Source organism: Bombyx mandarina, chromosome 10 (genome assembly GCF_030267445.1).
Source record: "Bombyx mandarina strain Sakado chromosome 10, ASM3026744v2".
Lineage (NCBI taxonomy): Eukaryota > Metazoa > Arthropoda > Insecta > Lepidoptera > Bombycidae > Bombyx > Bombyx mandarina.
The window spans coordinates 1341524-1360532 of record NC_143217.1 but is presented as its reverse complement, the minus strand read 5'-3'; the positions used below and the strand labels follow the sequence as shown (position 1 = coordinate 1360532).

Genomic DNA, 19009 nt, shown 5'->3' with positions numbered 1-19009 from the left:
GAGGATAGGAAAGGAAGATCTTCCACCGGGTGTCATTGTTCGGTAGACTACTAGATAAAACACCTAATATAAGAGGTATCGGTAGACGCACGGTACGAAACTTTTATACATACAAACATCTCGGAAATGTATGCGTGAATCAGGGTTTTTGTCAGTGAAATTCTTCTGTTCTATGAAAGCTACAATCAAAAAAATAAAAGACAGAAATATCTTGTAGATAAAAAGTACTGTATTCGAAAAAAAAAAAACTATTTGAATATTTAAGGTTACTTAATCGAATGCTCGATGGGTTTCCGTAATTGATACTTGCATATATAATGATTCCGTCGCTCAAGAATGAGATTGATAGAGAAGGTACCTAAAGACATTATTTTATTTCGTGCAGTAGACTTGATCGGACTAACGATGAAGTGGAAATTAGCATTGCGTATTTTGATAGCTTTAATGTGAGCATTTTATTTGGTACTAGTAAAACTCGATCCACCTAAATTGTGATTTATCGCTAAACCTAAACTTATATGTCTATCGAACGAATAAAAATACTATTTTTCAACAAGTCTTCTTATAATGGGCTTAGATACATAGCTCCTATAAACAGGAATAAAACCAAATGTGTTTTTGATTGCACGCAATCTAATATGACTGGAAAGTAGCGGAAGCACCGGATCTCGAGTATTAAGGGACGTCTATCCGTCTGGGGATCCGACAATTGATTGGCCTGAATTTAATATAATACTGATTTAATAGTGTTTTTGTCGTATTAGCTGTTTTTTATCTTCAGTTATAATGCGTTTACACGCATCTATCTATATATTAGTGTGTTGTGTGCGTGTGTTGTGTGCATGCGTGTGTGTGCGCGCGCGTGTATGTGTTAAATTTTATTTAATTATTAGTTTTATTAAGTGATTAATAATGGCTGGTACGATTACGCCACTTACGCTGTTTTCTCGATCTCCCCGCTCAGGCAAAATAAGGTAAATGTAAGTAGGGTGTCGTGTGGAGTGGCGATATTCATGTGCCATCGATAGTTTCCGCGAGGTTTTCACACGACCTGTTTGATCTTGAGTGGTCTCTCATCTCGACTCGGAAATCATATTTAGACTTTTGTTCTTTCGTAATTTTTAAAACGAAAGTTGGTGTCGTAGTGCTGATCGATAGGGCGTATTGTTCGAAAAACAGACGGCTGCTGGCGTCTAAGACCTCTCGAGTAAAGACGGCGCACTGGAAAACGCAGCATGGTTGGGCCTCTTAGGACCCGCTAAAGGTCCACAAGACTGGTTTGTTTCCACTTCGATAAAGCGGCACGACACGAGAACCCTCTCATCGTGGCCGCCGTAACTACATTCCCGATCCTGCGGACAGAGTGGAACGCAGTCGACGTCGCCCCAAACACGTCATTTCGGATCCTCCCGATCCACTAACGGTGCTTTTAGGTACCTCAAGCACCGGTCGTCATCGTCGAACCCGTCGCATGCGACGAAGGGCTCAACGAGTAAATTAACCCTCAGACACAGCCCACTGAGTTTCTCGCTGGATCTTCTCAGTGGGTCGCGTTTCCGATCCGGTGGTAGATTCTGCGAAGCACGGCTCTTGCTAGGGTTCGTGTTACCAACGTCGTCCGGTTTGAGCCCCGTGAGCTCACCTACTAGTTAAGGTTCCGCTGATATAGCCTCTCAAGGCTATCAGCTTAGGTAATATTGTTTTGTTTGTTTGTCTTTGTATTTGTCCAGCAGTAGAAGTTTGTGGACAATAATACCGCCACAAAAGGTTTGTTACTTGATCGAAAGCAAAGGTAGCATTAGCTTCAGTAGTTTCCAACTACAGCAAGCTATAAACGTAGACACGAAACAACATTTTGAATTTTCAAAACAAAATATTCATTTAAAATTGCGTGCCCCAATTTCCAGAGCGGTTTCTGGAGCATCACCAATTCTTGAAGATATTTACGAACAAAATGATCTGGAGTTCGTTCTGGTTGACCTGCTAAACCACGCCGGACGCTATCACGACATTACTTGCGTAGCTGTTATATGTGATGCTATTTATTTCAACGTCTTCGACGGCGCATTCTTTAAAAGGATTGATACTGTGCCTTTTGTTATGGTAAGATTTATGTAAAGCGAAAAGCTGAATGATTAAATAAAAAAGACTAATCGTTCTAAATATAACTGTGACCAAAAAATGAGGTATCAAGTGGAAATGAACGAGATGACGGGTTGTTTACGTATTACTATATATTATTGTATTAATATATTAACGAGATGCTTTCCTGCTGATTAAGAATTTTTCTGGAAAAAATTCCATCATTATCTCAGCCTATCATTTATTATCTATTGTTATCAAAATTAAATCATAAGTTCTTAACTTGCCCACGACTATGTGACCCCCTCCTGGCGCCAAAGCTGGATCCGCCCTTGGCCTATAGCTATTCATAGGTGAATATAGCTGAACATAGGCCTATCCGATCGACTTCCAATGCGGTCGGTCCGTTGCTACCTGCATCCACCGTGACCCAACGATTTTCTTTGGATCGTCACCGCGTCGGTCTATTTGGTAGGTGACCGTCCCACACTGCGCTAGCCAGTACGTGGTCTCCACTCAAGGATCTTTCTGCCCCATCTTCCGTCCGATCAGAAAAGTCCTAGTTTAGAAAGAAAAACAGTTACTTCTCTCTATGTCTAGATTGTGGTAGAAGAATACGAAGACTTACTATCACCCAACTTTGATACCCTGGAAGCATTGAGAGAAGCTAGAAGAGATGGTTGCAATATGTATATAATATTGCTGGCTAATGGTCTTCAAGCAGCTAGACTTCTAAAATTTGGCGACAGGTAAACTTTCGTTTGTTATTATTCTTTTAACAAATGAGCAGACAAGTGAAAGACCGCTTGGTATTAACCGATTAGAATGACTAGATCGAAGTGACAGCACAAATATTTTTTTTTATTGCTTAGGTGGGTGGACGAGCTCACAGCTCACCTGATGTTAAGTGGTTACTGGAGCCCATAGACATCTACAACGTAAATGCGCCACCCACCTTGAGATATAAGCTCTAAGGTCTCAAGTATAGTTACAACGGCTGCCCCGCCCTTCAAATCAAAACGCATTACTGCTTCACGGCAGAAATAGGCAGGGTGGTGGTACCTACCCGTACGGACTCACAAGAGGTCCTACCACCAGTAATATACAGTACAAATATTAGGTATCTACTTTAAAGTATTATTTTGTGTAATTTTAAATTTTTCCAGGCACAGAGTCTTAGATACAAGAGCTAAATACATAATTCTTCATGACTACAGACTTTTTCATAGCGACCTACACTATCTTTGGAAAAGAATCGTTAACGTAATATTTCTTAAGCACCACCGGAAGATCGGCAGTGTCGCGAAAAGCCAAGCTTGGTTTGATCTTTCAACGGTTCCATTTCCAAATCCAATTAAGGTAAATCGTAGAGCGCCGGTTCGTAGCCATGACAATCTTGCCGCCTGGCATTTAAAAAAAATCGGTCATGGACTGAACTCCCCTGTTCTAACTACTACAGTTATAGAAACACATTGTTACTGGTGTACACCTCTTGTGAGTCAGCACGGTTAGGTACTACCACCTTGCCTAATTCCGCCGTGAAGCAGTAATGCGTTTCGGTTTGAAGGGCGGGACAGCCGTTGTAACTATACCCACGCTGGGGAATCCATTTACGGATACCCGGTCCGGGGGGGTAACGAACCGGGTTATGTCGGACTCCGGCGCCTCCTGAGAGGAAGAGGGGGACGAGAAGGTCCTCCACCTCCCCGAATTCCTCGCAAGAGACTACGCCTTGAAAAAGGCGCGCGAAGCACTTGCCCCGCAGAACGACTACCGACTAAACCCCATCGAGCTCCACCACACCGGCTACACCAGACCTACGGTACCGCAGTGCGCGCCGAAAGTCCGCCTTCGCCGGTACCCGTCCTGATGATAAGACGGGATTTCATCTCCGGGAAAGTCCCGAAGGACGTCATTTCGGGAGATACACCGTGGGCGGCGCACAGGAGCCACCTTGCACCGCCCCACCACCGGACCGACAGTCGAGTACCGGGCGCCCCCGCACCCGCCACCTGATAGTCCCTACGGGGGCTGAGCGGGAGCTTCACGCCCGCGCCGGCCATCCCGCCTTCTGCGCTGAGGTGCTGAAGAGGGATCCCACTCCCTTTCACGCTCCTCAGCCTCACGGGACGCCATTACCAGGTCACAAAACCTGGCCATGGCCTCCCACGAGCCCTGATCCTCTAACATGCGGGCGACGACAGCCCGCAGGGAGAGGTTTCTCCCCAGCACCGCGACGAGATCTCGCCGCGAGTGCTCCCAACGCGGGCACGTTTCGAGCGCGTGCTGCGCGTCATCGTCCGGGTGCCCGCACTGGTGGCAGCCCGGGTGTGGCTCTCTCCTGCAGACCTTCCACAGGTACCTCCCGAAACAGCCATGTCCGGAGAGGACCTGCGCAAGGTGAAAGGAGACCATGCCTCCAGCACGGGCACCAGGGCCTCGAGGGTGCGCCGGTGTAACTATACCCTAGAATCCTTAGATATATCTCTATCTCTATACCTTAGCACTCATTTCTCAAGGTGGGTGGCGGCATCTACGTTGTAGATGTCTATGTGGTTAGCCACTGAACACCAGGTAGGCTGTGAGCTCGTCCATACAACTATGCAATAAAAAAATAAAAATATTGTGTTCAATAAAAGAAAATTATTATTCCTTTATTATTATGCCTATTAAAAGTATTTCTTTAGATCTATCCTAAATGTTATATTCTTTGATGTCAAAATGAAAAGCTGTAAGAATGAAACTGGATTTATTCAGTCATTTGAGTCTTTCAATTTAAGGGCGTGTTCGTCCCCCGTCGCGTTGATCTCTGGAAGAGTGGCAAGTTTCACTACAACACAGTTCCGTTCGCCGATAAGACTAGTAACTTGAACGATGAAGTTCTGCATGTAGTTTATTTGGACCACGTGCCTTCTGTTGTTGTTGTGAACAGTAACGAAACGGGTCAAATTGGGGGCGTGGAAATAGAGGTAACTTAGTAAAACAGGTTTTTTTAAAGCAATCAAACCACTAAGGTCTATGAATCAAACATTAGGTTCACATTGACTTATAGCACACTTATAGTCACTTAAACTGACGGATGTGGCAGTTCGAAATAAATTTATAGTGCTTCCAAAATTGAATCTTCTGTTACACAGGTGTAATACGATCTATCCTTCACATTTGAAGTCTTCAATTGTTTTGAAATTTTAAATTTATTTATACATATGTGTAAAATTTTATAAAATACTAGCTGACCTGGCGGACTTGGTAGTGCCGCAATCGATAAATAAAATACCTAAACTTTTGTATAAAATAAACTTAAAATAAACAAAAGGAATCCGTCCAATGGGGGACACATCAAAGGAAAAACAAAATTGTTATTTTTATTTAATTCCGAGCATTTTCATATATGGCGGCTACCTTTTAAACCTTCTCTGGATTTCCACAAATAATTCAAGACCAAAATTAGCCAAATCGGTCCAGCCGTTTTCGAGACTAACGAATAGCAATTCATTTTTATATATACAGTCAAACCTGGGTAAGTGAGAACTGGATAAGTGAGAAAACTCTATTAGTGAGAGTAATAGCCAGGACCGGTCATTTTAAGCTCCCAAAACCTCTATTAGCGAGAAACAGAAACCTCTGTAAGAGAGAGTCGTTTTTCCCTCATGGACCTCCATAAGTGAGACAGCTACTTAACTATACCTCTATAAGCGACAATCGAGCTTTATTTATTTATATTATTTAGGAGGAACAAATGAAAAAACAAATTACAAATTTAACATGTGCTATTTTATGACTCATTCTTAACTTTCGTGGAACGTCCTATCATTGTTTTTGTATTGTTTTCTCGTCAATATTGAATATTCTATTTCGTGGAACTAAATAACGTTGTTATTTTATCGTATGCTTTTCGAATGGACACGTGTGCTTGTGTACTGTCCTGTTTGTCGAACTTACTCAGTTTATCGTTAATCAATTGCTAAGGAAAGTTCTGTTCTGCATTATGTCAAAACGGAAAATTAAGGTACTGTCATTAAGTAATAAACTTAAAATAGTTAATGCGTTTGAATCCGGAAAATCGCGAAATGAAGTTCAGAGGGTGCATTAAGGAGAAACTCGGGTTAGTGAGAAACCTCTATAAGCGAGAATAAGATTGTGCTCCCTTGAACTCTCGCTTATCCAGGTTTGACTGTATAGATAGTTTTATAAATTAACAATTAATAAATTCAAAATGACGTTTGTTCAATGTTTCGTACTGTCGATGTCCAAACCTAAAATGATCAATGGGCTCAGGTTTTCCAACACATCTGGAAATCAAGTTTCATTGAATCTCGCATTTTCTATTGTCGTTATAATATCGAGACGTGAAAGGGTATTTGGTTTAAGCGGCATTGATGTTTTGAATCCTTTAAAGTTTTTGTGGCTACGGACGACAACTGTTTATATTGACAATTGAGTATTGTGCTAACTGGTGTCTAATTTTATATTAGGTATAAAAATTCCATACATTTAGAAATATAGTTCAGAAATGAGTGAATGACCGTTAATAATGCTAGATTACACCGGAAAAATTGTTTTAGTATAATCGTATTCTATTATTTTAGATAATAAACACATTGTCTGAGAAAATGAATTTTAGACCGAAATTATATCAGCCAATGAATGTCGAACTTCACAAATGGGGCCAAAAGCAACCCAACGGCTCCTTCTCTGGTCTCCTCGGAGAAATGGTTAATGGGAGAGCTGATTTAGCACTGGGGAACTTACAATACACCCCATACCACTTGGAGTTGATTGACCTTAGCATACCGTACACGTCGCAGTGCTGGACTTTTCTCACGCCCGAAGCTTTGACTGATAATTCTTGGAAAACTCTTCTTTTGCCTTTTAAGTGAGAACTAACGTTACTTGTAATTGTTATTGATTATTTAATCACATCGAGGGGTTTTTTACTTTTTGGCAATTTGGTTTAAGCGACATTTATGTTAATACGCGAAATTTATCGTTGTATAATTAAAAGTCCGTTTTATTTGGTAATAATATACATAATATCAACAATTCGTCATTTTGAATTGAACTTCAATTATATTTACCACATTTAAATAGTTAAAGAAGATTTTTGTCATGATATTGTTTCCAATTTTTATAACTTTAAATGGCTCTTCTGTAAAATTGCAAAAATATTGCTTAAACCAAATGGCCTTTTACCCGTCGATATTAACTAAGTACTATTTTTTTAATACTTGCAAATGGTGATATGATTGTCCCGGAACTAAAGAAACAACATCTAATATCCATGACAGGGAGTATCGTAAGTCTACATAGCCAAATACTGGTAGTACCTAACTTACCTATTTCTGCCGCGATGTAGTCACGCGTTCCGGGCTGAATGGTTGGGCAGCAAGAGTTACGCAAAACGGTTAGAAATTCGACCTTATATTTCACGGTGGGCTACGACTATGGGATTCAGTAACCAATTAACATCGAATGAATCGCTAGCTCGCACGTCCATGAAAGCAATAATTTGAAAAAGAAAGGTCATGAGGTGCTAGATAGACAATTTGATTTTTTTAATAATCTATTACTGATTTATATTTCAGACTTTACATGTGGATTGCTGTACTATTAGTACTGTTAATAACAGGTACTATATTCTATGGATTAGCGAGATATCAAACTTATTTACACGGACTAAAACGCCAAGAGGAAAATGAAAAAGCCGGTTTGTTTGTTTTAACTCAGTCGAACAGAAATAGATTGAATGTTTTGTTAGGGCCTTTAAAAAATACTACAAAGGGAAGATCTTTTTTTTTTTTTTTTTTTTATTGCTTAGATGAGTGGACGAGCTCACAGCCCACCTGGTGTTAAGTGGTTACTGGAGCCCATAGACATCTACAACGTAAATGCGCCACCCACCTTGAGATATAAGTTCTAAGGTCTCAATTATAGTTACAACGGCTGCCCCACCCTTCAAACCGAAACGCATTACTGCTTCACGGCAGAAATAGGCAGGGTGGTGGTACCTACCCGTGCGGACTCACAAGAGGTCCTACCACCAGTAATTACGCAAATTATAATTTTGCGGGTTTCATTTCTATTACACGATGTTATTCCTTCACCGTGGAAATCAATCGTGAACATTTGTTGAGTACGTATTTCATTACAAAAATTGGTACCCGCCAGCGGGATTCGAACACCGATGCATCGCTAAACACGAATGTACCGGACGTCTTATCCGTTAGGCCACGACGACTTCACTTCTTCTACCGAGCGGGTGAAATTGCTCGGTAGACCGATGGTCATAATGTTTTTTTTTTCCTACCTAAGCTTATAGCCTTGAGAGGCCAATTCAGCGTAACCCTAACAATTGGTTGAGCTCACGGGGCTCAAACCTGACGACATCGCTAACACTGGCCCTAGCAAGACATGTGCTTCGCAGAATCTACCACCGGATTGGAAACGCGACCCACTGAGAAGATCCCGCAATAATAACATCCTTCGAGACTTGTATACCTATATGCAAACTTATTTTGAAAATATTGTTAGCGAGATCCAGGCTACTGTCAAATAACTTGTTGTATGGTAGCTTGGGTTCATTGAGAGCCGTATATAAATACGTTTATCATTATCCTAACTGTACCGCTAGCCATCAAGTACCTACTGTGGTTTCCAGAGTTAGATGACCATTATTGTCGCACTTGGAGCGAGTTCATGTCTAAGATGGACGGCAACAAATCAAAACTCGAAATATATTTTAAATAATATAAAATAGAAATAGAAACATTCATACCCCAGAGAATACATTTTTAATTTGTAATAACCTTTATCGTCATTAATTTATATGTCATACATGTACCCCTTTAATTCTATTGGGAATATACTACAGCATTGTTCCGACCCAAATACTTACTAAAACAATATTTTGCAGTCACCAAACAAGTTTTAAGTCTAGTCGATTTGCATGAATGCATTCATTTGCATTCCGGCAATGTTTGACTTTGACCGATAGTTGCTTTGCAGATTCGAAACCTGTCGGCCTTTACCTGTTTGGCGAAATAATCAACAGCATTCTGTATACGTATGGGATGTTGCTCGTCGTGTCATTACCGAAACTACCAACAGGCTGGTCTATTCGACTCCTGACTGGCTGGTATTGGTTGTACTGTATATTGCTGGTGGTTTCGTACCGAGCAAGCATGACCGCTATCTTGGCTAACCCAGCGCCAAGAGTGACGATCGACACGTTAGTCGAATTGGCCGCGAGTAAACTTACTTGTGGAGGCTGGGGAATCGAAACTAAGAATTTTTTTCAAGATTCCTTGGATGAAATTGGACAAAAAATTTCTGACAGATTCGAAATTAGTAACGACCCTAATATTGCGGCTGATAAAGTCGCTCAGGGTACATTTGCGTATTATGACAATAAAAACTTCCTAAAATACATCACTGTTAGAAGACAAAATGGTTTTATTATGGAAACTATTGATAACACAACTAATCTTACCGGCATTAGCACTAAAAGCAACAATGAGAGAAATCTTCACATTATGTCTGATTGCGTTGTGAACATACCTATCTCGATTGGATTTCACAAGAATTCTCCACTTAAACCTTTAACTGATATATACATCACGAGAATAGTTGAGGTTGGTTTGGTTGAGAAGTGGCTGAATGATGCTATGTACACAATTAAAACTTTAGAAACAAACGAGGAGGAGATCAAAGCTTTAATGAACTTGAAAAAGCTTTATGGAGCCTTCATAGCATTAGCCATTGGCTACTTCTTGAGTGTGATGTGCCTAATTGGAGAGCTGGCCCACTGGAATTGTGTTGTGAAGAAAGACCCAAACTATGACAAGTATGCTTTACACAAATATTATGAGAAAATAAACAAAAAGCAGTAGTTTGAAAAGAAAATGTATTGACAATATTTACAAAATTACATTAAGTTACATGATTTTTAAGAGCATTACATAATAAATAGTTATTCAGTCAAAACATAGTCTTTTGTTCTAAAATTTCTGAAAAAACCTTACCTATATCTTTTTATAATTATTATTATTGGTTAACTTAACTATAGTATCTTGAGAACAGTATGTAATTAATAGCTATATAATTTTGTGACAATGATCTTATTAGTAAAATTTTCTAAACAACATAAGATGTTATTTTTGCTCAGCGTTCATTAATGGTGGATGAGCACCTTCAGGAGCATTCTCTATAATCCACGGGTGCTTTAAGACATTTGATAGTGGCAACCTCTCTTCAGGCTCGATAACTAAAAGTTTTCCCATTAAATCTTTGGCTTTTTCAGAAATATATTCGGGATATTTAATTATGACATATCTAATTTTTCTGTAGGTTTGATGAGAGTCCTTGGCATCAAATGGCGGCAATCCAACAAGCAGTTCGTAACACAAAACCCCTAAACTCCAAATATCTACTGCATAATTATGGGGTTTGCCTTCAATCATTTCTGGTGACAGGTAATCTAATGTTCCGCACAATGTCATCCGTCTTGATGAGGGTGAGTGGACGGACCAGCCAAAATCAGCAATTTTAAGTTCCCAGTTGTGACCAATCAATAAATTTTCCGGTTTTATATCACGATGTATAACTTTCTTGGTATGACAATAAATAAGGGCCTTCGTCAAATCACGAATGTAAATTGCAGCGGTTTTTTCATCAAATCGGCCGCGTTCCTTCAGTAATTTGTAAAGGGCGCCATGTTTCGCGTATTCTAATATTAAATAAATTCGTTTTTCATCGTGAAAGTATCCATACATGCGTAAGATGTTCGGATGACGTAGTCGACACTGGATTTCAACTTCACGGCGTACTTGGTGCTCTATTTCTGAATCCAAGATTTGGCTTTTAAAAAGAACCTTCAATGCGACGACATAGTGAGATTCTTTTTCACGGGCTAAGTACACATTGCCGAATTTCCCTTTACCGAGCGGTCGTCCTAGATCGAAGTCCGATAGTGACCAAGTCTTCTTTTTATCGTCACGTTTCAATTCAAGTCTTGAAGAAGTCTGGTCTTTGTTGTCACTGGCGTTTGCTTTTGAACATAAAGGCCGAGAAGACGGTACGGCTGGGATTTTGAAACTGTCCGTAGGCATTTTCGGAATATTTATATTGCATTGGCAAGCAGACCGACCCGCAGTCTGCATACGATTCTCTTTACAGCCACATTTCTGAATATTCATCATCACAAATTAAAGTTAATTATTGATATTCAAGTTTCAAAGTTTTGAATAACGTTTTTCCGTTCGTCTCATCTGTCATTCACCTTACAGTTTTTATGCCAGTTTTGTTTAGTGATGTGCTATATGAGATAGACTCGATTACCTTGAACTTAGTATCTTATTCCCATTCGAATACTGAAATCAAAAATTGATACCTATAATTCAAGTTCTTAGATGGGCGGATTACTGGAGCCCATAGACATCTACAACGTAAATGCGCCACCCACCTTGAGATATAAGTTCTAAGGTCTCAGTATAGTTACAACGATTGCCCCGCCTTTGAAACCGAAACGTATTACTGCTTCACGGCAGAAATAAGCGGGGTGGTGGTACCTACCCATGCGGATTCACAAGTGGTTCTACCACCAGTAAAAAGTTTGCATACTACTCAAGCCTCAAGCACTGTTCTTCTTGTAGTTCTTGCGTTGTACTATAAAAAACAGCTTTAGTTATTTGTAGAGTAGTTTTCAATTTTGGACTGAGGGTCCCAATTATTGTTGGTAGTCAACAGATATTTGGAGATTGTTGATAATTGGGATCTCACAGATAGTACAGAATATAACGTCTGGTTCTAAGACGAAATTTTAATTTTATCCATGTTTGCAGCAGTAGTTCGCTGTTAGACATTCTCAGGCAGGGAAAAAGCTTTATGCCCCTTTCATATAACTTTTTTTTTCCTTCACTCTGAGTTTTGCTATTGTGCACTAGTTCAGATTTAATGGTAACTTGTAATTATCATTACAGTTTGTGTTCTACAACGAATACTGAAGTATTCCGAATACTTACTGACAAAGCAAAATTGTTCAATTCCGTACATCTCTAGTTGAACTAGTTTGAATATGTGACAGACAGGCTATATAATAAAATAATCTTACTCTATATGACAGACTGCATTAATAATTGTTGCTAATAATAGGTTCTAACTAAAAATTTTTGGAGTTTACTCCTTTAGAATCGATTTACATATATAGGCCCGGGGTATGAAAATTATGGGGACCAAAATCGTACTAGGATGTCACACGAAATGCGTTATGCGCATTTCGTGTGACATGCTAGTACATGCGCCGGCAGTCCGCCACAAAGCCTCGTACTGATCGCGCGTTTCTCTCATTATTGTATTTTCATATATTTGTTAGTCGTTTGTTTTGTGTCTCGTTAATTTGTTAATAATCTGTAGTGTATCGTGTTGTCGTAATATAGAACTATTTCTCGTATTGTTTCGTTTAATTTTTTATATCCAGTAAACTCCAGTCGTGCGTCGGAGCGGACACACACACTTTTTTTTTTTTTTAAATTGCTATTTTAATATAATAACAAAAAAAAGTAACAATTAAAAAAAAACAAAATAAGATTTCTATCTTGATCCGATTTTTTTTCTTCAGATAAACATAAAAAATCTGACGCATCAATTGTTTCAATATATTAAATTGTAAATATAAGTCACAATATAGATAAAGATGGTGATTGATATGACATAATTAGGTATTTTATTTTAGTATTAGGAATCTACCGATAGTGGTCACGCTGGTATTGATAGTATCTAATAACCCAAAATCACTCTATGAGTTAAAATGACATTTTGGCCATCTGTAAAATGCATAGACCTTTGTAAAATGAGGTTATCTGGTAATCATTTTACGTCAAAATCATTTAGGAGTTAGTGTCAAAAAATCTATTCTTATATAGAAAATAAAAATGAAAGTTATTTCTAAACAATACAAATGTTTATTATAGATACCTTTTTCGATTAATGAAATTTTAAAGGCGTACACTTTTTACGTTTTATGAATAAACTTCTGTGTTAATTTTTTCCAATTTCATTATTGAAATTGGTAAGTATTATAGCAGTAAATTAATTATTGTGATTAAAAATTTAATATTGTAAAGCTGCTATTCGTGCTGTGTAAATTTTATACAATTAGACGAATATTTAATGAAAAAAGTATTTGTCCTGAACCAATAATTTAGGTTAAAATTTTGAAAAATGCGATTTTCTATCGTATTACTAAATTCTAAATCAGGGTGTTACTAATAATGCTTACTTTACAAAATTAGAAAATCATTTAAAGAATTAGCGAAACGTAAGTGTAGTACATGATGAGAAATGTACTATTTATGTAAGCAACAGTTCTAGGTGGCAGGGATGTGGGGACTCACATCTTTTGGACATCACATCTCATTGTACTATCTATTTCTTGTTTACTTTCTCCTTCTTTGTATATTTTGTGTTCATCTTAAAAATAAAAACTTTCTTTGTGTTCTTTTGTGTTTGTAACAAATTGCACAGACATTATAATACCAACCTAAGACGACTAAAGGGGCTTGATTCAGCAGCTAGTGGCACGATAGTTTAAAAAGATAAGGGTATTATTTAAAATCAATTCAGCAGATCGTGATCGCTTTAAAAACACATACTGATAAATTAACTTAACCTATACTTACTTGCTGTAAATATGATTTCAGTTCACGATACTGAATCATGTCTGATGAAGCCGAGCAGCAGGCGGAGGAAATTGAAGTATTAAAATCGATTTACGAGGGCGATGACAATTTTAAACAGGTGGATGCTAAAACTTATCAGTACAAGGTTAGTTGTATTGTAATTAAAACAACAAAATACGACATGTTGCCAAAATATTTGCAAAGGATAATTTTAATTATTTTTGTAATAAAATTTTTAAATTTCACAATTAGCCAAATTAATAAATACAGATTAAGATAGCATTAAGAAAATCATGATGATCCTAGGGCCAGTTGAATGTAAATCGCTTAATATTTTACTGGTCTTTTAGTAGCAATTTGATCTTGAATGAGGCTTTTAATCTACTTGAATGGCAAGAAAGTTTCACTATGTAGGCTAGCTTGATTTAAGTACCTTTAACCTGCACGCTACCACATAAAGAGTCATCCTGAGCATCAATCCTGAGCTTTCATTGAATTGGTTTGTTGGCTTAATATTGAAATGAAGGGCTAACTATGTTTATTGTATATTTTCAGTATATGGACGGTGATAAGTCATTTATTCTAGAAATATCATGGGGTCTAAAGTATCCAACAGAGAAGCCAAGTTTTAACTTAGAAATATTCTACAATCAACACTTGTAAGTTTTTTTAAATTTAATAGCAATCAAACACAAGCTCAGTATTAGATTCTATTATGAGTTTCTGGTATAAAGCAAATACATATACAATAGATGCAATTAAGAATTTGGGATAGAAATCGATATCACATCACAAAATGTAATTATCATGCCTAAAGATGGGTATTGATGTTTAAGGGTTCCATTTAAAATCAGGTGAGCTGTGGCTTTATACACCATTCTTTGCTATAAAAAAACACTTATTAAAGTTTGTATATTTGTCAAAACTTTAGGAACTGTCATATTCCATATGAAAGTGAATAAACATGTGATGAGATTCAATAAGAAAGGTTAGAAAAGAAAAAAATTATAGTGCTGATAAAATGCTGTATTTTTGTGGAAAATAACCCAGCATTCAGTAGTATTTCATCACATACATGAGCAGATTTAAATTACGCTACATTACGTGCAGCTATGCTACTAGTCTTAGCTTGAAATAAAGGAAGAAATGCAAAAACATCTGAAATAATATAGAAAAGTCTATAAAGATGTTAATTTAAAAACAAAAGAATATAGTACTGAATAATTTAATTAATTAATTAATTAATAATTAATTTCAGGTTAGCAACAGTAAAAGAAAACATACTATCAATATTGAACACAGAAGCGGAACAATGGCTCGGCTGCGCCATGACGTACACGCTGTTTGAGTGCCTAAGGGAAAGGGTGTCAGAGATACTGGCCGGCCAGGTCGAGGAGGTCGTGTCCACCAGGGTCGAGAAAATCGTGATAGATGATCAGGTATTCCTTTATTTAAAACTAGCGGCTCCGCTCGGGCCTTTAACAAAAATATTAACGATATTAAAAATAAAACAACACTTACTGCGGCATAACTATAATAGTTAGACATATGCTCTCGCGACACCCTTTGTAAATAATATTTTTTAATATAATTTAACTAAAGGTAATTTTTTTACACCTTGGGTTATATTATTGGAGTTTTAGTGAGGATCCCTAATTTTTTTCAAAAAAGATTATAGCCTATGTCACTTGGGAATAGTGTAGCTTTCAAACAGTAAAATAATTTTTCAAATCAGTTCACTAGTTTTGGAGCCTATTCAATACAAACAAACAAATCTTTCCTCTTTATAATATTAGTATAGAAGTATAGATTAAAAGTACTACTACGGCTTAATCACGTGTTTCTTATTAATATTTAAAATAAAAGAAAATATTGAAATTTGCGGTTAAGACAATATTTGAATAACACCTCAGTCTTCAGTGACCATGAAAACTGTCAACTATTCGAAACGTTGGAAATATTGAAATATTTTGATATCTATTAGTGATTATATATTTGTATTTATTATACTAATTATTAATAGTTGTTTTTGTTAGCTACACGGTCGTAAAACACACACGCAGTTTTGAGTCGTCGTGGCCTAACAGATAAGACGTCCGGTGCATTCGTGTTGAGCGATGTACCGGTGTTCGAATCTCAGGCGCGTACCAATTTTTCTAATGAAATACGTACTCAAAAATGTTCACGATTGATTTCCACGGTGAAGGAATAACATCGTGTAATAAAAATGAAACCCGCAAAATTATAATTTGCGTAATTACTGGTGGTTGGACCTCTTGTGAGTCCGCGCGGGTGGGTACCACCGCCCCGCCTATTTCTGCCGTGAAGCAGTAATGCGTTTCGGTTTGAAGGGTGGGGCAGCCGTTGTAACTATAACTAGTCAGGTCATAAGTATTGTCACACAGTAAAAACTTTTCTTTTAGAATGCTGGCCACAAAAAAGTTTATTGAATTCGAATTTCGAATTGTTCATGAAAATAAAAATGTATACTTTTAGAATTTTACTCATTTTTAAATATGGAATGGACGCTTAAAGAAGACCGTGTTGCAGTTATTGCGTTGCATCGTTGCGGTTACGCGCCAATTCAAATTTTTAACATACTGAAAAATTTGAATATAACCAAAAGATTCGTTTATCGTACCATCACACGATACAATGAAGACTCTAGTGTAGATGACAGGTCAAGAAGTGGTCGCCCTCGGTCTGTTAGGACTCCAGCAGTGATAAAAGCTGTAAAGGCGCGAATTCAAAGAAATCCCAAACGTAAGCAGAAACTGTTGGCCCTTCAGATGAGGTTAAGCAGAACCACGGTGAAAAGGGTGTTAAATGAAGACTTCGGGCATATTGAAGAAAAACAGGACATCGTTTGAATGCTCGTCTAATGGACCTGAGACTGAAGAGATGCCGCGCTTTGTTGAAGCGGTACGCGGGAAAAAAATATCGGGAAATTCTTTTTTCGGATGAAAAAATTTTTACCGTAGAAGAGAGCTACAGCAAACAAAATGATAAGGTGTACGCACACAGTAGTGAAGAAGCGAGCAACCGTATTCCGCGTGTCCAACGAGGTCATTTTCCATCCTCGCTCATGGTATGGTTGGGAGTTTCTTATTGGGGCTTAACAGAGGTACATTTTTGTGAGAAAGGTGTAAAAACGAATGCAGTTGTGTATCAAAATACAGTCCTGACGAACCTTGTGGAACCTGTTTCTCATACCATGTTCAATAACAGGCACTGGGTATTCTAACAAGATTCGGCGCCAGGTCATAGAGCGAAGAGCACACAAGACTGGCTGGCGGCGCGTGAAATCGACTTCATCCGGCACGAAGACTGGCCCTCCTCCAGTCCAGATTTGAATCCGTTAGATTACAAGATATGGCAACACTTGGAGGAAAAGACGTGCTCAAAGCCTCATCCCAATTTGGAGTCACTCAAGACATCCTTGATTAAGGCAGCCGCCGATATTGACATGGACCTCGTTCGTGCTGCGATAGACGACTGGCCGCGCAGATTGAAGGCCTGTATTCAAAATCACGGAGGTCATTTTGAATAAACTTTAGTGTCATAAGAATCTATGTTTAGTTAAGTTCATTTTGGTATATGAATGGTTACATAATGAATAAACTTGTTTCAATTATTTTACATTAAACATGTGACAGAATTTATGACCTGACTAGGTACTTGAGACCTTAGAACTTATATCTCAAGTTGGGAGGCGCATTTACGTTGTGGATGTCTATGGACTGCAGTAACCACTTAACACCAGGTGGGCTATTAGCTCGTCCACACATATAAGCTAAAAGATAAAAAAAAAAAACGCAGTACACGAATAGTTTTGTGTTACGTCCAATTGCTGAAGAATTGTACTTTTTTTACAGACGGAAACTACTAAAAAACCAGAAAAGAAGGAGCAGCTCACGAAAGCACAGAAGCGCCGAGCGTGGGACAAGGCTGAACTAGGAAAGGGCGGTGAGAAACCCCGCGGATGGGATTGGGTCGACATCGTCAAACATTTGTCTCAAGTGCCGCATCAGCCCACGTCATGACACCAATAAACCGATCTAGGATTAAATATTGAAACCACGTAACGTGACAAAATTATAAATAAACAAGATTTTATATTATAGAATTGTTCCTTTCCTATGTCGTAACAATATAGAAATAGTTATAATAGTGCAATTAAAGATTCGTTTACATACATTTTATATTTTGAGGAGTGAGACTTATTTGATTCGAGCGACATTTCGGTTAAAACGCGACTTTTATCTTTGTAATTAAAAATCTTTTTTATTTAGTATTAGTATTAACAATTCGATGTTTTTAATTTGAACTATGCTTACCAAATTCAAAAAACTGAAGAAGCTTTTTTGTCATGTTTTTTTTTCGAAATTTTAAACTTGATATAGTCCTGTATATTTGCAAAAATGTCGCTAAAACCATATAGCCTTTCACCTTTCGATTTGATCTATCTTTAACGAGAGTGCCTCGCAACGTTATAAAACAAAGATAACAGGTATTGTTGAGTTTAATGACAGCTGATGGAACGAACTAACGAGCGGGACCGATAGTTCCGTCGTGGTGGCGCCACTTGTACTACGCGGCGACGCTGTCATGTCGCTGTCGGAGTTTTACGTTCACAGATTATAGCAATATTTCTTCATTTTGTTACTTTGTAAAGACGACTGAGCTACGTGCAATAAGGTCACGTAGCTCATTCAATTGTATATAACGTTCAATAAAGTATATTGTTTATAAAACTTTATTTATTTATTTCAATTTAGAGGTTACGTTTTTGTTTCACAATATTGTGATGGTAAAATTAAAAGACTTCAAAAATGCTTATAAATACGGATGGTAGTAGTGGCGGGGTCCCCACAGACACAGCTCACTGAGTTTCTCGCTGGATCTTCTCAGTGGGTCGCGTTTCCGATCCGGTGGTAGATTCAGCGAAGCACTGCTCTAGCTAGGGTCAGTGTTAGCATGACTCCGGTTTGAGTCCCGTGAGTTCACCTACTAGCTAAGGTTACGCTGAAATAGCCTCTCAAGGCTATCAGCTTAGGTAGGTACGTGGGGTAAGAGCGACGTGTTCTGGTTTAATGAGAAGCTCATATAGATGAGGCTGTCTCCGGTAATGGTAGTTAAAAGTGGGCCGTGATTCGAACATTAATGAAATGAATAAAAGACCTGATTTAAAAGTTTGTTCAGTAAACTATGAAACATCACGTGGACGTAAAAGACAAAGGGAATTTTTTTCC

General features: G+C 38.1%; 3 protein-coding genes across 4 annotated transcripts; 2 read left to right on the top strand and 1 right to left on the bottom strand.

Annotated features, from left to right (window-relative positions):
• The first annotated feature begins 14 nt into the window (after nucleotides 1-14).
• On the top strand, nucleotides 15-11336 carry Ir68a (Ionotropic receptor 68a). Its single transcript, XM_028185638.2, has 8 exons — nucleotides 15-446; nucleotides 1908-2103; nucleotides 2683-2831; nucleotides 3249-3441; nucleotides 4863-5051; nucleotides 6672-6958; nucleotides 7668-7789; nucleotides 9088-11336. Exons 1-8 carry the CDS (start codon nucleotides 337-339, stop codon nucleotides 9969-9971), a joined length of 2130 nt encoding a protein of 709 aa, XP_028041439.2. The 5' UTR covers nucleotides 15-336; the 3' UTR covers nucleotides 9972-11336.
• LOC114251410 (aurora kinase C) lies at nucleotides 9969-11279 on the bottom strand. The gene has a single exon (XM_089730113.1). It carries the CDS (start codon nucleotides 11277-11279, stop codon nucleotides 10233-10235), a length of 1047 nt encoding a protein of 348 aa, XP_089586239.1. The 3' UTR covers nucleotides 9969-10232.
• Nucleotides 11337-12914: 1578 nt separating the features above from the next.
• Nucleotides 12915-18511, top strand: LOC114251404 (RWD domain-containing protein 4). Of its 2 annotated transcripts, none has more exons than XM_028185646.2 (5): nucleotides 12915-13147; nucleotides 13779-13902; nucleotides 14313-14416; nucleotides 15016-15196; nucleotides 17633-18511. In XM_028185646.2, the coding sequence occupies exons 2-5, from the start codon at nucleotides 13795-13797 to the stop codon at nucleotides 17798-17800; spliced, it is 561 nt and encodes a 186-aa protein (XP_028041447.1). In that variant the 5' UTR covers nucleotides 12915-13147; nucleotides 13779-13794; the 3' UTR covers nucleotides 17801-18511. The 2 variants fall into 2 exon arrangements, with proteins under 2 accessions (XP_028041447.1, XP_089586238.1); XM_089730112.1 differs by having other exon boundaries at nucleotides 12947-12971.
• Nucleotides 18512-19009: the final 498 nt, after the last annotated feature.

Coding starts and splice junctions, on each gene's coding strand:
- Ir68a (XM_028185638.2), top strand. CDS start 337: ATGAGATTGATAGAGAAGGTACCTAAAGACATTATTTTATTTCGTGCA. Junction 5,052..6,671: donor TTGGGGGCGTGGAAATAGAG/GTAACTTAGTAA, acceptor CTATTATTTTAG/ATAATAAACACATTGTCTGA. Junction 6,959..7,667: donor ACTCTTCTTTTGCCTTTTAA/GTGAGAACTAAC, acceptor TTTATATTTCAG/ACTTTACATGTGGATTGCTG.
- LOC114251410 (XM_089730113.1), bottom strand. CDS start 11,279: ATGATGAATATTCAGAAATGTGGCTGTAAAGAGAATCGTATGCAGACT.
- LOC114251404 (XM_028185646.2), top strand. CDS start 13,795: ATGTCTGATGAAGCCGAGCAGCAGGCGGAGGAAATTGAAGTATTAAAA. Junction 13,903..14,312: donor CTAAAACTTATCAGTACAAG/GTTAGTTGTATT, acceptor GTATATTTTCAG/TATATGGACGGTGATAAGTC. Junction 14,417..15,015: donor ATATTCTACAATCAACACTT/GTAAGTTTTTTT, acceptor AATTAATTTCAG/GTTAGCAACAGTAAAAGAAA.